The sequence below is a fragment of the Populus euphratica genome, unplaced genomic scaffold, assembly GCF_000495115.2.
Source record: "Populus euphratica unplaced genomic scaffold, PopEup_1.0 scaffold9.1, whole genome shotgun sequence".
Classification (NCBI taxonomy): domain Eukaryota; kingdom Viridiplantae; phylum Streptophyta; class Magnoliopsida; order Malpighiales; family Salicaceae; genus Populus; species Populus euphratica.
In genome coordinates this window covers 2,460,620-2,479,803 of record NW_011499857.1, presented here as the reverse complement: position 1 = coordinate 2,479,803, position 19,184 = coordinate 2,460,620, and the positions used below count along the sequence as shown (strand labels likewise).

The window sequence follows — 19,184 nt, the reverse complement described above, 5'->3', positions numbered from 1 at the left end:
TGAAGTAAGTCAACCTATTAACCAATTATCCAAAATATTTTTTTATTTAAAAATATATTAAAATAATATTTTTAATATTAACATGTTAAAATAATATAAAAATACTAAAAAAATTAACTAAAAAAATAATATAAAAATACTAAAAAAATTAATTTAAAATAAAAAATTAAATTTTTCAAAATTATTTTTAAAACAAAAAAACAAATAGATTCTTCATCAGATCATGAAGTGGGCTGGGCTGGGCTGCGCTGCGTTTAGCATCTACAGAATTATGTCCTTGAAAAAGAAATCAAACCTGTGCACTAGCAAGTATTCTCTGGAATAGTTCAGAGGTTATAATTATTATTTCTATCTATTCATTACATGAATCTCCCCAGAGCCCTGTGCAAGAAACCTCATTTTTATTATAAGATTCGAACTCTCTTACTGTCAGCTAAAACAAATAAATACAACTTATATCAAGGAACCGGTACCTTGAGGAAACACGGTACTAAAATGAACCACAAATGGCAGAAAACCATCACTGAAATATATCAATGGCATAACTCATTTCTTTACAAAGGAAACCCCCTTCTGAATGCTCCCTGCCAGCTCTTTCTTCGCTTTCTCCAAACCAGCCCTGTTGATAAACAGATATGATTCTGTTCTCTTAAATTTGTAATGAATTTAACCAGGTTTTTCATCAAGAGAGTATAAAGCAAATAGTTGTAGACCTTTCATACTCATTGAGGGGTCCAAGTGGGTAAATTTCCTCTACTCCATTACGGCCTAGCCGTACCTTGGATGCAAAGAAAGGCAGTTCGGTCACCTATAGAATGTAGAATGTGAGTTTCATACAAGCCCCCTAGACTCACTAAATGCTCAAATGTAGAAAAACAAATGATTTAAAAGATGGTTCACTAAAAAAGGACACCGGAAGCAAACCTCAGAAGCCACGTATGCACAATGAACAACAGCAGGGTCTCCTCTCAAGGCCCGGAGGCAAGCATCTGCAAATTTAACAGCAGCATATGCCTGCAAATATTGTTTTATATCTTGAGTCACATTACTTCGACCAGTTCAAAATGACGAGTAGAACAGTAAGGATTAAAAAAATTGTAAGAGTAAATGTAACCAACCATCGATAGTGTGGCAGAACCAGCTCCAGCCTTTGCCTGCAAAATGCATCCAAATGCTGACTCAAACATAATTGAAGAACACAACACCATGGCAATAGAATGGCACTACATCTATAGGGAGTTGTCAGCAAAATAATCAATATGTAAACTTCAAGCCAACAGCTGCAACAACTTGGCAGTTGATATCAAATCCTTGTCAATAATTTCTACAGCTAATGCAGTGGCAGTTGGGTACTACAATAAAGAGGACAATATCAAAAAGCTGAACTGAAGTTGAACTCGGCCAAAAATCAGAAAATTATAATAGCAGCAGAACAGAGATCCAGGAATAATATAGGCCTTGTAAAGTCCTTAAGGGTTCAGGAAGCTATCTACTAAAGTAACACATGCCTTTCAAGAGCAAATTGTTTTCTCGAGGTAAGAAATTTTCATTATGTCCCTCCTGCATACTTACTCCCACGCGCACTCTACCAGCCAAAGCAGCTTGGTCTTCTGCCATTTGTAACAGTTGTTGGAAAAACTTACACAACTCTGTTTTTCTCTCTTTCTTTGTTTTTTCTTTCAATCAGTCTACATTTATGATTCCAATGTATTTGATTTTTTTAAAAGGAAACAAAGTTGACATCGAAAGAAAATTATTCTGGTCTTAGTAAGACAAAAACCATAACTTGACATCATTCTTTCGGGATACATTATATATATATGTAGTGGTGACATTCAGGGACTCTTTCTTACAAGACAGAGAATAACAAGAACAATGAAACGCGTCCCGAGGTTTGAAAAGGTAGATTTATTATATCTTCTATAAGCAACATCATGCAAATAACAAGTATTAAAAATTTTAAAACCTTGTGTCCCTACATGTTACAAAAAGATTTATCATGATGTATTGTTTGTTATTAATAGCAATCTTTGGATGTGTTATAAATATGCAATTCTGGATGGACTTTGCAGCATTGAATTGCCAGTCATATCCTTACTACAATGATCCCCGTGCAACAAATTAGGCATATGGACCATCAGAAATCATTTATTAAGAGAGCCAAAAAGATTGACATCAACTTAAGCAAGACTCGAATGGCCATCGGATGAGGCTACAGGATACTGCAAGCATGAAGTTTAACATGATCCCAATTAACCCCTCCAAAACAACAGTTGTTTTTGTTCGAAAATAAAATGAAAAAACATGGCACAAGTATCTCTTACCTCAACAACTTCTGTTCCGCCATTTTGAATACGATCTGTCAAGTAGTCTATTTCTTTCTGTGTGAATGAGCATGAAGGTTTTACCTAAACAACGGAGAACAGAGGACAGAATAAGTGATACAAGAACTACAATACAACATACATACAGTTCCCAAGTTTAAATGAAGTTAAACCTGTGATAGAAGAGGTAATATAGTAACCCCAGCATGACCCCCGACAACTGGAACATCAACCTCCCTAGGATCAAGACCCATAATTTCAGCCTGTGGGGTAAATAGAGTTAGGAAAATAACACATACATTAATTCCAGAATGGAAGTGAATGATAGTAAAAACACTAAAATAGAACAAGAAGTTACAAGAAGCAAACAATTGTATAAAACAAGGTGCACTGAGCTAAGCTATTTTAAATTCTCCATGCCATGGTGGATTAAAAGCAACACAAGCAATTAACAGTCTATAAATACTGGCATCATAGTTTATGTAACATCGATTATTGAATCACATTGCTTGTCTCGAAAATTCATAAAATTAGCAATATCTTCCTTGTAGCAAATAATTTCCAGGCTCAATTTATTGCAAAAGAAGCCATCAGCCTCACAACAGCTTTACTGAATATCATTTCAGTCAGTAATGAGTATGGGATGCATTTGATTTTTCTTTCTATCATGAATGAAAATGAGGGAAACAGGTTCCAACAATTAACAAAGACTAAACCTTCCAACAAGAAGATCATATCCTTCACCTGTACATTGTCACGACCAATGCATTGATCCATCATAATTGACTTCAAAGCGTATAATAAAGTTGTAAAGGAGTGGAAAAGATGCAAGCAATTTGGTCATTTAACAGCAGATAGCCAGCCATTAGCAACTCATTGATATATCAGCAGTAGAAAGAAGCAAAGATTATCCCAAATGAGTCAACAGTGGTTCGTAGTTCTTACCACAAAAGTATTGGCTCTGACAACATCAAGCATCGTGACTCCCAAAACTCGTTTTGGATCAAAGACACCAACTTTCTTGAAGACTTCAGCTGCAATTGGAACGGTGGAATTAACAGGATTGCTAATTATGTTGACAATAGCTTTTGGGCAGCATTTAGCAATTGCTTCACAAAGAGTCTTAACAATTCCAGCATTGATGTTGAAGAGATCATCCCTCGTCATTCCTGGTTTTCTAGGAACACCAGCGGGAATGATTACAAGATCCATCCCTATAAGAGCATCCTCTAATTGCTGCTGCCCCAAGAACCCACGAACCTACAAATCACAAAATATCATAAGTTCTTTCGCACAAATTCAGAAAACTGCTTACTTATTTGAAGTTTCAAGCAATTCAAGGATGAACTAAGTCTCAAATGATTTGAGCAATCACTAATCTAAAAAAAAACCCTTCATCCAATCATCAAATCAGATAAATAGCTCCAGATTTTGAAACCCCAAACGCCACAAAACACATCATAACATAGCCAACCAAACCCAGATTCCAAATTACCATAAAACAGATATTAAACCAAAAGGGAAATAAAATAAAACATCATGAGAAAAAAATTGAACCCCAAAAATAAAAATAGAAAAGAAAAGAGAAAAAGAAAGAGGCAATTACCACAGCAGAAGTGTCCATGTGACTAATATCAGCAGTGACACCAGGAGCGTTGACGACATCATACAAGTGAAGAAGAGAAACCAATGGGTTCATCTTCATTAACATAGCCAGTGGCTGCCCTATGCCTCCTGCAGCTCCCAGTATAGCAACCTTGAAGCCAGATGATGCTCCTTTGGCTCGGCAATTCACCCGCTCCAGACCCAAATCCTCCTCCAACATCTTTGTTAAAAAAAAAAAACAGTTTTTATCATTTCCCTTGATTCAATTAATTAAAAGAAACAAAGAAAGCAAGCAAACAAATAACTCAATAAAAAGATAGAGAAACCTGGAGATTTGGAGGATTAATATGGGCTGCAATTCTTGCAATGCGTAGGTTGGATTGCTGCATCGTTTTGTTTCGTTTTGTTTCTTGAGAGAGAGAGTTGCGTCGTTGATATCTACTCTACGTTTAGAGTTGTTGTGCAAGAGAAGAAGAAGAAGACGCCTTCATACAGGAACATGGGATGTATGTTATGCACTGTACTGATGACGTCAAACGTTGGATTTAGCAAAAACTAAATGTATTGGGAAACGTGGAAAGCATCAAAATCCATCATATCCGCGTTTAGTGTGCTTTCCATGTTGCCATTCATTCCGAATTTCTACGGTAAATTATAAATTATATTTTGAATTATTAAAAATTATACGATTTGTTATTTGAATATTGTTGGGTTCTATTTAACTTAATATTATTTTTATGTTGGAAAATGTTTTATTTCTCTTTCAATCTTTCTGAACTATTTACTTTCTTTTCTTTGTTTCTATTTCTTAAAAAAATAAAATAGAAATTAGAAAAGATTGAGAAAATGATGAAAGGGACTAATTAATTAGTTTTCAAAATTAGATAGAAATTAATTCGTTTCGTTTTATAGTTTCTCCCATTTTCAAAAGAATAAAACATAGGTTTCTAACATGATCACAAATTTCTTAAAAAAAATTATCTTGATTATCTTTGAAAAATTACTCGCAAAATTCAACCAAAACCCTGATTTTTTATTTTTGAGGATCAAGTTTGTCTCAAAACGATCCATCATTAAAAAGAAAAAATGAAAAAAAGAAAAGAAAGAGGAGGAGCATCGTATCCGGATCTCGGTTGTGTCCAAAATCGTGGTCGTTGAATGCTCTCTTTATGTTTGGTGGCATCGGGCGTCAACGATCAATCAATTATAACCTACTCTCATTAAATTAATTAGTCCCTCTTAGTCTTTTTAGTTCCTCCTCAATTATTTCTTCCTTTCTGATTTTTTTCTTCAAAAATAAACAAAGAAACTAAGAAATAGGTGATGAAAAAAGATTCAATTATATATATATATATATATATGATACTACATTGATTAAATATTTAATTTTAAATTGAAATGGGCTATTTCATTAAAAGTAATTACAATACCTAACAAATGTTAGGTGAAAAAAGTTACATTTCATTGCACTCAATGAGCATCAATCTTCTACGGAAGCCTTAAAGTATCATTAGTTAACATGAAATATAGACGTGGATTCATTAATTTTTTTTTATATATACAAATGAACCTTACTTTTTAAAATAAAAAAATATTTTTAAATTATATTTCTAACATATTTATCTTTACATGATATATTTTGTAGGGTGTAAGTTTATCAATTAGTTTTATTTATATTATTTTTTATTAATTTAAAGTTTAAGAAACACAACCAAATAAATATTTTATTTTGTGTGATTAAATATCTTGATTTATTTTTTAAATTTTTTTTATTTATTATCAATAATTTATTTATGTTTATTTACATAGATAATTATCTATTTAATAAGATGTTTACGCAAATTTTTTTATTTATATTTTGATTTTTTTAATATAAGAAATACATTAAAATAACTTATATACCTATTTTTTTAAAAAAACAAATTACAATTCACAGCGAAACACAATTTAAATAGCTAGTAAATATTAGGATGCTCAAATTGCCATGATATAGACTTATATATCTTTAATTAGTATTAAATCATTATTTTTGTTCAGTTATACCATTCAAACCCATCAAGATTTACATGTGAATTGTACACGAGCCTCTAATGTTTAATTATTAAAATACCCTTAACCATATGACAATTAAATGCAAATGGAAAAAAAGTTAACAAAAAATAAATTATTTTCATTTAAAAATATAAAAAATAAAAGAGGACAACAAATTACCATCTCTATCTTTAGTCTAAAATAAATATTAAAAAATATTATTTTTTTATCAAAATAATATTATTTTAATTTTTAAAAAAAATTAATACTCAATCAACAACTATGCGGTAGAGCAATCCAATCAAGGGAAAATGTATCTGCCTTCCCTCCCATTTTATCCCATTCCCAAACGCTACGTTATAAGCCACCAATCAAATCGTCAATGATTTCCATCGTTGTACACGTGTCATTAATAAGCAGACTAGTTTATTCTCTTGAATTGTAAATCACCACTCACGACACGAGTCACTAGACTCATGCTATTTAGAGTTTTATAATATAGCCCTATAATTTGTTAAAAGTAATTAACAGCCCTTCTGATTTTAAAAATTAAAAATTTAATCTATGTATTCTTAAATTCATTCATAATTATGTCATTTCATCAAATGCATATTATTTCTCAATTTCTTTTGTTATACTTTTACTTTCAACGCATCATATTCATAATTCTGGTATGAATCTTTTTTATTTTCCTCGTTAGGGTTTTCTTTTCTACTTTTTTCTCTGTGTTGTGTGTTCTTACCTCTCCATTTAATAATAACATGCAGCGCATTGGTTTCCTTATTTTTGTTATATGAAATGCTAGTTCTTTATACGAGTAATGATTCTATAGATGAAAAGGCAAGAAATAAAAATCACTGTCAAAATCTTGTTATTTCTTTTTTTTTTGTTTGTTTTTTGTTGATTAATCTTGAAACCAGCTTCGACTGTGTAATTTGTATATCTGATGATAAGCAGAGCAGTCAACAAAACCAATCCAATTTGGCATTGGCTAGCAGGGATGATAGTCCATTCTGCGACTCTGCGACTTTTTGGGATCGGCAATACAATTCAATTCCTCGAAATACTGTGGAACAGCCTTCCTCAAGCTCAAAGCGACATGTACTGACACAATCACCACTACGCGTTGCCATGAGCCAGTGGGAACAATTGCTGAACCTGCAATTGCTTCACCATCATGTCCTGCAGAGCCATCTACTGTCACAATCGACCATACCCTTTTGTCTACCCCATCTCTATGGTTACCAGGTACCAGGAGTGAATGCACCTGGTTTTCCTCGACCATTCACTCCCATTGGAACAATTGATGGTAGCCGGCATTTTGCTGTGGTGGGTGGAGGTGGAACTTCTTTGAAAAACCACCCTCAGGTTTCCAACCTGGGCTAGCAATTTGCCTGCCCATATCCATGCTTTCCAGGTAATGTAGGCTACTAATGTAAATCAGGATGCTATGTACTGCAATATAGAATTTGTGTGTGTGTGTTTATGCATCTTGAACTACTTTAATTGTCGCCTCTATGGATAAAATGTGTACTCAGTTGGCAGGATTAATATTAGTATAATGATGCCACAGGGAACTCTCAAGTACCTTTTCTTCTGGGCATTATTATGACCTGAAGCTTTTCTTGTTAGCAGGGCCTTGGGATACCTCATCTTGGTGGCAATTATGCTCTCCTTGCACCTATACTGTTCCAGGATCATACGGCTATGTCCGTTCACAACCTCCAAATATGCCTGGTTCCGCAACATCCCTTCTATAATCTTTTCAAAGAGGCATCATTGGGACACCAGAAAAACTTTCTCAAAAGCACCAACAACCATGGGATGCTCAAGTGCGTGTTCTTTAACTCTTCTGTTATTGTTTACTGTGATCTTATTATGTAATGGTTGTCAGTCAATATAAGTGAATTTTTGGTTTACGTTGATGGTTTTGTGTGAGGATGAATTCGGCAGAGCATGTTCAGCTTTGGTCAGTTGCAATCAGAAATAACTGATTACAAGGGCCGTATAATGAAGCTTGAAGCAGAAATTCCACCTGTGAAGCAAGCAATGGAAGATCTCATTGCTCATGTTGCTGGAAGTGCTGTATCTAGAAAAGCATCAAAGAGAAGACCAAAGAAATTAGCTGCTTCAGTTGATGCTCCACCTTCACTTGACAAGCCTCAACTCCTAGCTCAAGCTAGAAAATAAGAACCATGCAAGGTTCAACCAGAAGCCAGAGCACACATTTTTGAGGAAGTTGCCCTAAACAAGATAGAAAACAAAGAAAAACAATCAAATCCCATCGTCACTGGCAATCAAGAGAATAAGAAGAATTCAAAGTGCAGCTGTGTGAATGTGTGTGTGCATATGCATTGAGCCCAGATGTTGAAAACTTCTGCATGGGCAACCAGCTCAGTCCAGTCCAAGTGAAAATTTCCAAACCCAGATCCATTGAGCTGCCAAGTTAAGCTATCTTTTTAATTTCTGTGAATAAAGATTGTTTTTTAAGATATTTTATATTAAAATAATATTTTTTAATTTATTTTAAATATTTTTAGATTAAAATAATTTAAAAATATAAAAAAATCGAATTTTCTTAAAATTACTCTGAAAAAAAAAAAAAAGACTGAGAGATAATGTGTGTCCCAGCATCGCACTGTACTAGGACTCCGTAAAATCAAGAAGGCCTAACAATATAGATGTGATTAAACATTGCTTGGCTTGCTAACTTCTCTCCTTTCCTTTTCTACCCAGTTGGCCTGCAAGAGAATTTCTATTTGGTTGGGCCATTGGGATCAACAAGTTGTCTGGCTACCCAGATGAGCACCTGTTTTACCCAGCAGTCGTGACCGAACAACAACTACCCCGTCGAGGCCAAGCCATAGCTCTGAGCGGATAGCAGCCACCGGTTTCGTCCAGGACCAGCAGCTATCCGGTCAAGCAATTCAGAGCATTGTTTTAAATCAACATCCATCTTAGTTTTTATCCTCCGTCCACCACACATGGCCCCTTGAAACCTTTGTCCGAATCAACAGCAAGTCTTTACTCTTAAGTCACGATGTTGTCCTTTTGTCTATCTCGACTTGAGCCACGCCATATGGTCAAGATTTTGCAGCAATGACAACTTGCACGTTCAAGCTCTGGATTAGGATATTGCATCACGGGAAGCCATTTGACAGTATCAGACGCGAGGCCACAAGCAAAATGAACTCACCCAATTGTCATCATTCCTCACAGCCTAATCAGATTCTAAGACCAGATTTCCATGCCATATAGCGAGTGCATCCTAGAATGTCTCGGTGCCATATATTCCACGACGCTAGAAACCTTACAATGTTCATAGAGATCGATGATTAATGGGGTCCTATTCTAGCATGATTTCAGGATATTACGATGTGTTTGCTTCCCAATTAAATAGATTGGACGGGTCGGAGCCGAGGCACGATACAGATTTTTAATACACTATAAATTTAAATTAAACAAGGCAGAGGCTAGCTGCGGGGATCCAAGGTCGTGATTAATTATGTATTTTTATTAAATGACAAGATATATTTTATAGATAGTTTGTACATCAATCAATATATATTATTATTTTTAATGGTTTTAATTAAAAATGTATTTTCTATGATTTTTTTTAATAATAAATTCTTATAATTGTTAGTCCTGAGATTTAAATTATAAATTAAAAAAAGAGCATGACCCATTAACTACTAGATCAACCTTTTCAGTCAATTGTTATATATCTTAATTGTTATATGATGGGATCGATATATAATAGATTCACATATCTTTATTTAAATTTTTGTCATGTGAAGCTGGATTTCATTAATATAAACGTTATATGGAAGATGTATGGTGTAACTTCTGTTATAAGTTTATTTTAAAAGTATTTTAGGCTTGAAAAAAAATATTAAATAGATATTTTTTTAGTATTTTGTAAATATTTTGGTATACTAATGTAAAAAAAAATTATAAAAAAGTTATTTTCCAGTATTTTCACATTAAAATTTATTTATAAAAACACCATATGCCACACCTATATATATTCGCTCCATAAGTGGTCGAGTTACATAATTATCTCTTCTCCATTCTGGGATAATATATATATATATATATATATAATCTTAAACACCTATATATATTCGCTCCATGAGTGGTCGAGTTACATAATTATCTCTTCTCCATTCTGGGATAATATATATATATATATATATATATATATATATATGTATGTATGTATGTATGTATGTATGTATGTATGTATGTATGTATGTATGTATGTATGTATGTATGTATGTATGTATGTATAGCCAAATATATTATGTTTTAGAGACACCCTTGATTAATAAATTAACAATTAAAGGAAAAACAAAATTGTTCTTTCTCAATCTCATTTTAATTTTAACATAATTTTTTTTCTAGAAGATAATTCTTAATTTTTATTTGTTATTCATCTTGTATGAAGTATAATTTTTTTCAGTGATATATTCATTTTATATAAATATAAGGTGGAATTTTCCAACTCTAACTTGATGGGTAATTCAATTTGTTAAATATTGAATTTACTCCACAATAATTATTATGAGTTCAAGTTTTTTTATTGTTAATTTTAGAGTTTATAGGATTAGTTAAAGTATGCATAAGCTAACTTGAACACAAATATTAATAAAAAAAATATTTATCTATGATAGCAATTAATTTTTTTTCTTATAGGAAATCAAATTACGGAATAAGGCAATTTGAAGTAAAAAAAAAATCTTTATTTTTAGTATTAGTAATAGTGTAGTAATAAATAATGCATGTTGCATTATAACAGGAGATAACATAATTAATTTGAATCCTTGATATGCATCCAATCGTGTTTTAAATCTAATTATTAATTTGGAATACAATAATCACGTTTAGGTAAAAGAAATAAAACACAAAAAAAAAGTCAAGCAATTATTATTTTTAAATTTCTATCATATATTAAATTATATTAATTTAATTTAAACTCTTTAACGAGTATGGCGGTGATAGAAAAGCCACCTTCGATATTTTTCCTGCTCAAGGCAACCCGACCCCTCCCCAGGCAACTTCATTCTGGCCGTTGGCAGTCATGAGTTGTTACGTTAGCTTTTCTCCTCCTCCTCCTCCTCCTCCTTCTCCTCGTATACTAGTCCAAGTCAAACTCGTGTCTCTTCATACCCATACGGATCTTTAACTCCTTGGAGACTTCTTCGCATCCTGGCTACTTCCACAAACCATACACTCTCCTCCTCCAAACTCGCTCTTCCTCGTAACAGATTAAACCACAATAATATATGATCCGTCCTGCACAAACACAAACCCTAATTTCTTACTATATATTATCTTCAATATTTTGTTACTTCTTCTCATCTCTCTTCTCTATCTATATATATTTCAATCTAGTCTTCTTCTTCATCATTCATTTCTATATATATATATATATATATGGCAGCAGCAACACAGAACACAGTACTAGTATGTTTCTCCTTTGCTGCCTATGCCAAGACCTTATTAGACCACCTCAAATCACTCAACATCCCAATCCTCCCTGGCCTCACAGACTCTGAATTCACCTCTATCGAATCCACCTTCCATTTCACTTTCCCGCCTGACCTTCGGTCCATTCTCCAAGAAGGACTCCCCATCGGACCTCACTTCCCTAACTGGCGTTCCTCCTCTTTGCAACAACTCCAAATCCTCTTAAACCTTCCTTCCTTGAACCTCTCTAAGAATATCTCTCTAAACAACTTCTGGGTTGATTCTTGGGGTCATAAACCTCAAGATACCAACAAAGCCCTAGATTTTGCAAAACAGTTCTTGGATAAAGCACCAGTTCTTGTGCCTATTTATAGAAACTGTTATATTCCTTCTTCCCCTAACGTGTCCGGTAACCCCGTCTTTCACGTTGATGATGAACAAGTGTGTGTTTTGAGCTTTGATGTTACTAGGTTTTTTCAACAAGTTGATTTCTCGCAAATGGGGTTTCCTATACGTTTGTCAAGAAACGAAAATGTATCCATGAATGTGCCTGCGTGGGCAGCGACAGAGGCCCGGAAGATAGAATTTTGGACGGAGGTGGCGGAGAGAGGGAGGAGAGTGGTGTCACGTGGAGAGACTTCTGGGTGGTGGAAAGATGTTGGTGGGGGTTCAGATCATTTTGAATTAAGGGAATGCTTGGAAGAGGTGTTTCGGAGGTTGAGAGATGGAGGGTGGAGAGAAGAGGAGGTGAGAGAGATGATGAACGGCTGTGATCAGGGGATCAAGGAGACTGGTGGTGGTTGTGGGACCACAAAGTTTGATAAAGAGGATGTGTTCTGGCACGGTAGGATGTGGTCAATTGTGTTGTTGCGTGCGGGACGGAACATGGAAGAAGTTGTGCACTTGCTTGATCTTGAAGAATTACAACTTCCAAACAGCTGTTCCAGAGAGGATGGTGATCATAAAAAAAACAGTGTCAAGCAGTTAATGAAGCTGAGATCTCTGGAAGTTTGATCATGATTTCGAGGGTCCCACGTTCCTGGATGCCTGCAATTTTGATAATTTGTTTTCTATATTTTTAGCTCAGAGTTTCAAGACCTCCATGTAATTATTAGTTGCTAATACATTCTTGATAGTAATTTTATTTTGTCGTATCCAACTTTACTTTAAAGTTGTATAGATGTAAAGATATTTTGATTGATTTTTTTTTTGGATAAAACATAAATTTTATAATTAGGCATGAAAATATTATTTTTAGATTAAAATATTATTTGTTTTTGTCGTGGATGAAATTATAATCATTTCACATATTATTATGATCCTTTCTCATATTATTATAATCATTTTCAAGATAATACAATTTTTAGGCATCCAAATTTAGCTATAATTATAGAGAAAATATAAATAATATGATCTTTGTTTTTTTATTTCTATCACAATTCTTAACAAATATTAAAATTAAAATCTATTTATATTTTATATAAAATACAATAAAAATTAATCTCTTATATTCATTATGATAGTTAAGTTTTTCTTCTTCTTCTTGTTATTGGTTGGGGGGGGGGGGGCTTGACTCTTCCTTCACGCATCGCTAATTACTCAGTGATTATGTTTTCTGTCGGTGTAGTAGAATTTTGAACTTTAAACTAGTGTTAAGTGAATCCAGGGAGTGTCTGTCACTGGGAAGTGACTGTGCTTTTTTTAAAAAAATAATTTTTTAATTTTAAAGGATTTTTTTATTGTTTTAATATACTAATATTAAAAATAAATTTTAAAAAATATCATTTCAATATTCTAGTAAACAATATACATTTGATAATTAACTAAAAATATATTATTTAAAAAAATATTTTTAATATTGATTCAATAAACAATATACATTTGATAATTAACTGAAAATATATTAAAACAATATTTTAAAAAAATATTTTTAATATTAATATATTAAAACTATTAAAAAAATCTTAAAAAAATAACTTTTCAAATGAAGCAGAGTAAAAGGCAAGTTCAACCAATCTCTCTAGAAGCCAGTTCAACCAATCTCTCTAGAAGCAAGTTCAACCAAGTAAGATATTTACAATGCCACGTCACCAAGCGAGATATTTACAATGCCACGTCTTTAATAGATTGCTGTTGCTAGCTATTGTTGATGAAAGCCAAGATGCGGTAATCTTTGTTCGTGGGCTTGAAATTGCATTTTAAAAATGTATTTAATTTTAAAAAATATTAAATTATTTTTTAAAGAATTTTCAGATGATTTTAATACACTAACATAAAGAAATTATTTTAATACAATTTAAAATAAAAAATAATTTTAAAAACAATTTGCATTACAGTACCAAATGCATACGTAATTTTAATAATGCACAAGACAGAGTATGATTAATATAATAATTACAAATATGGTCTCCAATCATAGCAATACTTCGTCCAAGATTAGAGTATTTTATTTTAGAACAATTTCAATTTTCAATGACAATATTGTCATCTTTCAGCTCAAGGAAATAAAAATGCCGACCAATTGTGTGAGCCACGGACCAATTGTGTGATCCATCCTTTTCCGGAGGTTATTATGGTAATTGGAGTGCTTGAATCAAGAGTCCAAAAATTGAGATCCAATCTTTCAAAAAGTGCTGCAAGAATTTCAACAAACGAGACTTTCCTGCGAACATCACCATCCATTTGGTCTAAAATATATTACTTCCAAGAAGATCAAATTATTGGCACCTTGACTTGTTCTTTCAAAGCCTGCGTTGCGCCCTGCGTTTGAGATTGGAGTTTGGACTTGTGGGACCGCAGAAAAAAGGCCTGACGAAACTGTTATTTCTTAGGGCTAGTTTGTGGCCAAGAATGTGGTTTTGTGGCTCATGTGATGGATGGACAAGAACTGCAGCGGAAAAAGGAGAGTAACATGCCGCTCCATCACGGATCCTAGACCTTTGTATAAAAAACATGAGAAAAATGCTGTATTTTTTTTTTTTTGTGGATATAGATTTATTTTATGGTGGATTACATTGTAGGTATATAGTGTTTTGTATTGTAAGTGATATTGTGACAGTACATAAGCATTGTTTTTGTTGATTTTTAATTAAAAAATTATTGCTAGGGTATTGTTTTTTTATTTTTTGTGTTAAAAACTGTTGAGTTTTTTTCCTAAATTAAATTCAAATCACTTTTAATAAGATTTGACAACTAAACTTATATCTGATTCGCAGCTAAATTTAAAATTATTGGTCCGACTTTCAACTATATTTAAATATATTTAATTTTATTTTTTGTTATTTTAATTTTCTTTTCTTTTCTCTTATGTAATTATTTTTTATACAATAAATAAAAAATAAATAGATGTTTTTTTTTATATTCCATAAAAATTAGGTAATAATAATTTTTTTTTTCATTTAAGGTTGGCTTAGTTGAATTCTTTTTTCTTAATAACATTAGGTTGCTGCGAGACCCAAGACACTTAATATATTTTTATATTTTTTATATATATTTTTTATTTTTTAAAATTATTATTGACCCATTGTTTAAAAGGCTATTATTTTTTAATTTTTTTTAAAATTTATTTTTGATATCACCATATTAATAACAATATAAAAATATAAAAAAATGATTTAAAATAAAAAATAAAGTTTTCAAATCAAATTTTTTTTCTAACTGCAAAAATAAACAAAAACTTAATCACAGAGAATTATTAGGCCTAATACCAATTTACATCACTGAAAACATAAAACAAAAAAATTTATTACAAGTAAAAACTTAATCAAAACACCATAATAGAAAATATCAAATTTTTATCAATTAAAGTTTCACTTATGAAAAGGAAATTGCAATATTTTATATATAAAAAAATATAAAACCATATTAATATAGAATAAGAAAATTAAAAAAAATTTCCTTTAAATAAAAAAACTAGAAAAATATAATATAAAAATAAAAAAATTTCTAAACTAAAAAAATAATTAATATTTTTTTCTTTCAAAAATCTCCAAAATGCTATCTCTTTTATAAAAATTATCATGGAGGTGGCTTTGCCCCATCATTGTTGCTTATAGTCTCTTATTTTTGGAGGAAATTATAAATTTATCCTTCTAGGTTTGCAAAAATAAATTTAAGAAGTCCCTTTAGTTTTAAAAACTAATTAATTAGTTCCTATACTCTTAAAATTATTTGTAACTTAATAATTTTCCTCCATTTCATAAAAAAATAGAAAAATATTGAAGAGAAAATAAAATATTTTCCAGTAAAGTAATCAAAAGAGTATAATTAATTAATTTTTGAAACTGAAAAAAGTTATTTAATTCATTTTAAAGAAAATAATTCATAATTAACCTTCCAAAGCCCTACCCACTGATTATTAGAGAGAGCCAGCCAGCCAGGGGGTAGGGTTGCTCAAATTTGAAAGCAAAAAAAAGAAAGAGAAGAAATGGCGATTTCTATGATGCGATCTGCTCTACTTCGAAACTCTCTTCGCAGCGCCTCCAAACCCTCTGCTCCTACTAGACGAGGCTTTTCATCCTCTGCCCATCACGACGATGCTTGTATGTATTGTTCTCTGTTTTTCATTCTATTTATCAGAATCAGGATCTTGATCTCGATTCTTTTTCTGGGTTTTTCTTATCGATTTTAATTAGACGAGGCTGCGAAGTGGGAAAAGATAACGTACTTGGGTGCTGCGAGCTGCACTATCTTGGCCATTTATAACTTATCAAAGGGTCATCCTCACCACGAAACCCCTCCTGTGAGCTTTCGTTTTCTTTTGATTCATCTCTTCAATACAGTTTTAGTCTGTCCATCTGATTGATTTATGCTTTAGATTTGTGTTTCAATTCGATGTGCAGGAGTACCCATATTTGCACATTCGCAACAAGGAGTTTCCATGGGGTATGTTTTTTTTTTTGTTGGATCTCGAGTTTCCATGACTGGGAAAATCTTTCTGGTTTTTTATTGAGCTTAAATGGTTTGTTTTGGCCAATTATGTTGAAATTATCATAGTGGTTTGTTTTTGTGATTTTGCATTTTGTTGATTTTGTGTTTTCTGGTAGACTTGGATTTTGATCTGGGGATGTTTTGATAGTTTGAATCGAGGCTTTTAGCTTGTCCATAGAGAATGGTGGTTTCTGTTTCATTGTGCTCTTGCTATCAGAATTGGCTGGTGAATATATGATGCCCATATCAAATATTGCCCAAAATTGCGTGGTGTGTTTTTTTTGTTTTCTTGGTGTGTGTGGAGATTAATAGCCTGAGCCAGTTTCAATACTTCAAACCTGTTCTTGGTTCAGTTCATATGTTTCTTGAAGTCTTTGATGCTTAGTTTCTTCTGTTTACATATTTTGTGGATGCTGGGGGCAGTTCCTTTTCATGCATTTCCAAAGGACACTCTTCGGAAATTGTATTGAATAGTTGCGAATGTGTAATTCATCATTAACCTTTGCTCACCACTGCCACTGCCACTGCCTCGACTATCCTTTCTATTTGTAAACACACATACATGTACACGTTTATATGTTGCAGTGGCATGAGAAGCTTTTTGATATGGTACGATTAGCAATAAGTCTGTATGATTGGTTGAAAGCTATCAGATCCGGGGACCTTTTTATGTCATATAATTTTTAAGGGAACCCATGCCTGCATTATGCCTAAACATTGAGAAATTTGCCACTGATCGCTATATGTGTTTGTAGTTCACACATTTAGTTCAGCCATTATGTGATATTCCTAGAGAATTGTCCATTTCTTAATCAACTTTAAATTGAAGATTTGAGTACTTGGTGCCATAGCTTTTTTTTATCCTGCTTATTTCAATACTTTTTAGTAGTTATGGAGGTTTATCTAAGTAAAGGTAGAGTGCATTTTTCAAACCAACAGGTGTTTGACCCAGTGGTACTGTCCTGATGGAGGGGGTAATAGATTGAGTCTTGTTTGTTAATGTCTTTAAGTTTGGTTGGGTATGAAGGTAGGGGGTGTTAAGGGACTAATGGAGATTGTTTAAAGGGATTGGGGATGAATGTAAAAATGCTAGAGTTGCATTAGAAAGGCTTATTAGGAGTCACACCTAGAAGATATAAAAACCTAAGTTTCACACCAAGGGTTTATAAGAGTCAATACCTAAGGGAAGATTGGGCCACACAATGAAAAGCATAGTTGTTGAAATTTTACTAGTAAACTGATTCTTTTTCTGTATGGAACTATTACAAAACCTTTATGTAGAGTTTCTAGGACTCAGCTTCCAATATAAGAAAATGCTAATAGTTCTATTTAGAATAGGAAAAACCTAATAAAGCTAATTACTTTAGAACTAATACTGAATAGAAAATAAAATCAATACTCGGATGATTTTTCAGTTTTTCCAGAAAATCTAAAAATTACAGAAATACCCTTGTCTGCTTTTGTTGTCTGCATCGTACGGTGCTTCTATTATTATAGGAAATGCTGCTGTAAGTATCCTGGTAGATACCACACAGGGTCCAACTTACTGCCCAGGCTTTGATCCTGCCTCACCAAGGCTAAACTACATCGTGACCTGTGCTTGGTGCAATTCATTTTGTATGTTGAAGTCTTTGATGGATAGTTTTTCAAATTTTCTGGTACTCATGCTGGTGTGGTTAGCATATGGTGTGCCTAATGATTCCATGCATTGAAACTTTAATGGTATTTCCAGTGGATGGTTTGTAGAGGCAATTAACAAACAAGAAATGATGAAAATTATAAGATTATAGTTGCCAACATGTTTATGATATGATGCTAATAGTTTGTATTATATAACGGCATGTAGTGTAGAGCTTCTAACAAAGCAAGTTAGGGTTGCACTTAGCAGTATGCAGATTGCAATTGTTTTGCTTTTGGATGCAATAAGTTTAGTCTCAAGTTCAGCATAATGCAGATTCCAACGTGAAAATGGAGCAATCCATGGGCATTAGTTGGTTGGATTATTTAGTTTGTAATGTTGTATTATATTTGCCACAAACAAGGTTAGGCCATAACTGTGCCGAAGCAACACACCCATCTTGTGCCAAATTCAGTGAAAGTGCCTTTTCATGTGTAACATCTATCAGTATTCGTGATTGTTTGAATCTGATATGCCTTCTATCTTGTTTTTTTTCTGTGACATGCAGGACCAAATGGACTCTTTGAGGTTAAGGAGGACCATCACTGAGACTTTTGTATTGGATGGAAGTATCTGAAAGTACTTTTGTTTATCACATTCCTACCATTTTCTCAGAAAGATCGATGAGACAACCTTGGATCTTTGAATTTGATTTTAGCACTTAAGTTTTATGGCTTTGCATGTTGGAATTTCTTTTCTGTCCCATTGTCTGTTACCTGTTAAGTGCTCAAAATAAACGAATGACATGAAATATTATCTTTCTATCTTTAATAACTTGCAATTTATACAGTTACTCTTTCCCAGTACGGAATGGATAGTGTTTTGGAGGACAGCTTTTGAACTTGAGTGAGTTGCTCCTACAATGAATGCTGAATGTTTTAGAGTGAACAGGACATGTTTCTGTCATTTTAAAACAGGACATGTCTCAGCCATCTCAGTCTCTTCTACCATCTGCCGCTATCTCTGTATTTTCTATCTCAAGATAGAACTAAAAAGCTTCCTTGCTGATCCAGCTACCTTACTAATTCACATAATCAAGCACGTGCTGAACGTTTTTAAGGTCTAGTGATCCGATTTAGAGGGCGGGAAATGGATAAGGATGAATGGTGGTGGTTTTTTCGTTCTTTCATTTTTCCAGATGACGAGTA

General features: G+C 32.9%; 3 protein-coding genes across 3 annotated transcripts; 2 read left to right on the top strand and 1 right to left on the bottom strand.

Moving 5' to 3' along the window:
* Positions 1 to 277: 277 nt before the first annotated feature.
* On the bottom strand, positions 278 to 4,511 carry PMDH1 (peroxisomal NAD-malate dehydrogenase 1). Its single transcript, XM_011023517.1, has 9 exons — positions 4,256 to 4,511; positions 3,931 to 4,149; positions 3,270 to 3,584; positions 2,498 to 2,587; positions 2,325 to 2,408; positions 1,119 to 1,154; positions 925 to 1,014; positions 714 to 808; positions 278 to 619 (listed from the first exon to the last, which is right to left on the bottom strand). The coding sequence occupies exons 1-9, from the start codon at positions 4,316 to 4,318 to the stop codon at positions 547 to 549; spliced, it is 1,065 nt and encodes a 354-aa protein (XP_011021819.1). The 5' UTR covers positions 4,319 to 4,511; the 3' UTR covers positions 278 to 546.
* Positions 4,512 to 10,958: 6,447 nt separating this feature from the next.
* On the top strand, positions 10,959 to 12,568 carry LOC105123787 (uncharacterized). Its single transcript, XM_011023515.1, has one exon. It carries the CDS (start codon positions 11,397 to 11,399, stop codon positions 12,441 to 12,443), a length of 1,047 nt encoding a protein of 348 aa, XP_011021817.1. The 5' UTR covers positions 10,959 to 11,396; the 3' UTR covers positions 12,444 to 12,568.
* A 3,208-nt stretch (positions 12,569 to 15,776) lies between these two features.
* LOC105123786 (cytochrome c oxidase-like protein) lies at positions 15,777 to 18,789 on the top strand. The gene is made up of 4 exons (XM_011023514.1): positions 15,777 to 15,970; positions 16,064 to 16,170; positions 16,271 to 16,313; positions 18,545 to 18,789. Exons 1-4 carry the CDS (start codon positions 15,856 to 15,858, stop codon positions 18,583 to 18,585), a joined length of 306 nt encoding a protein of 101 aa, XP_011021816.1. The 5' UTR covers positions 15,777 to 15,855; the 3' UTR covers positions 18,586 to 18,789.
* Positions 18,790 to 19,184: the final 395 nt, after the last annotated feature.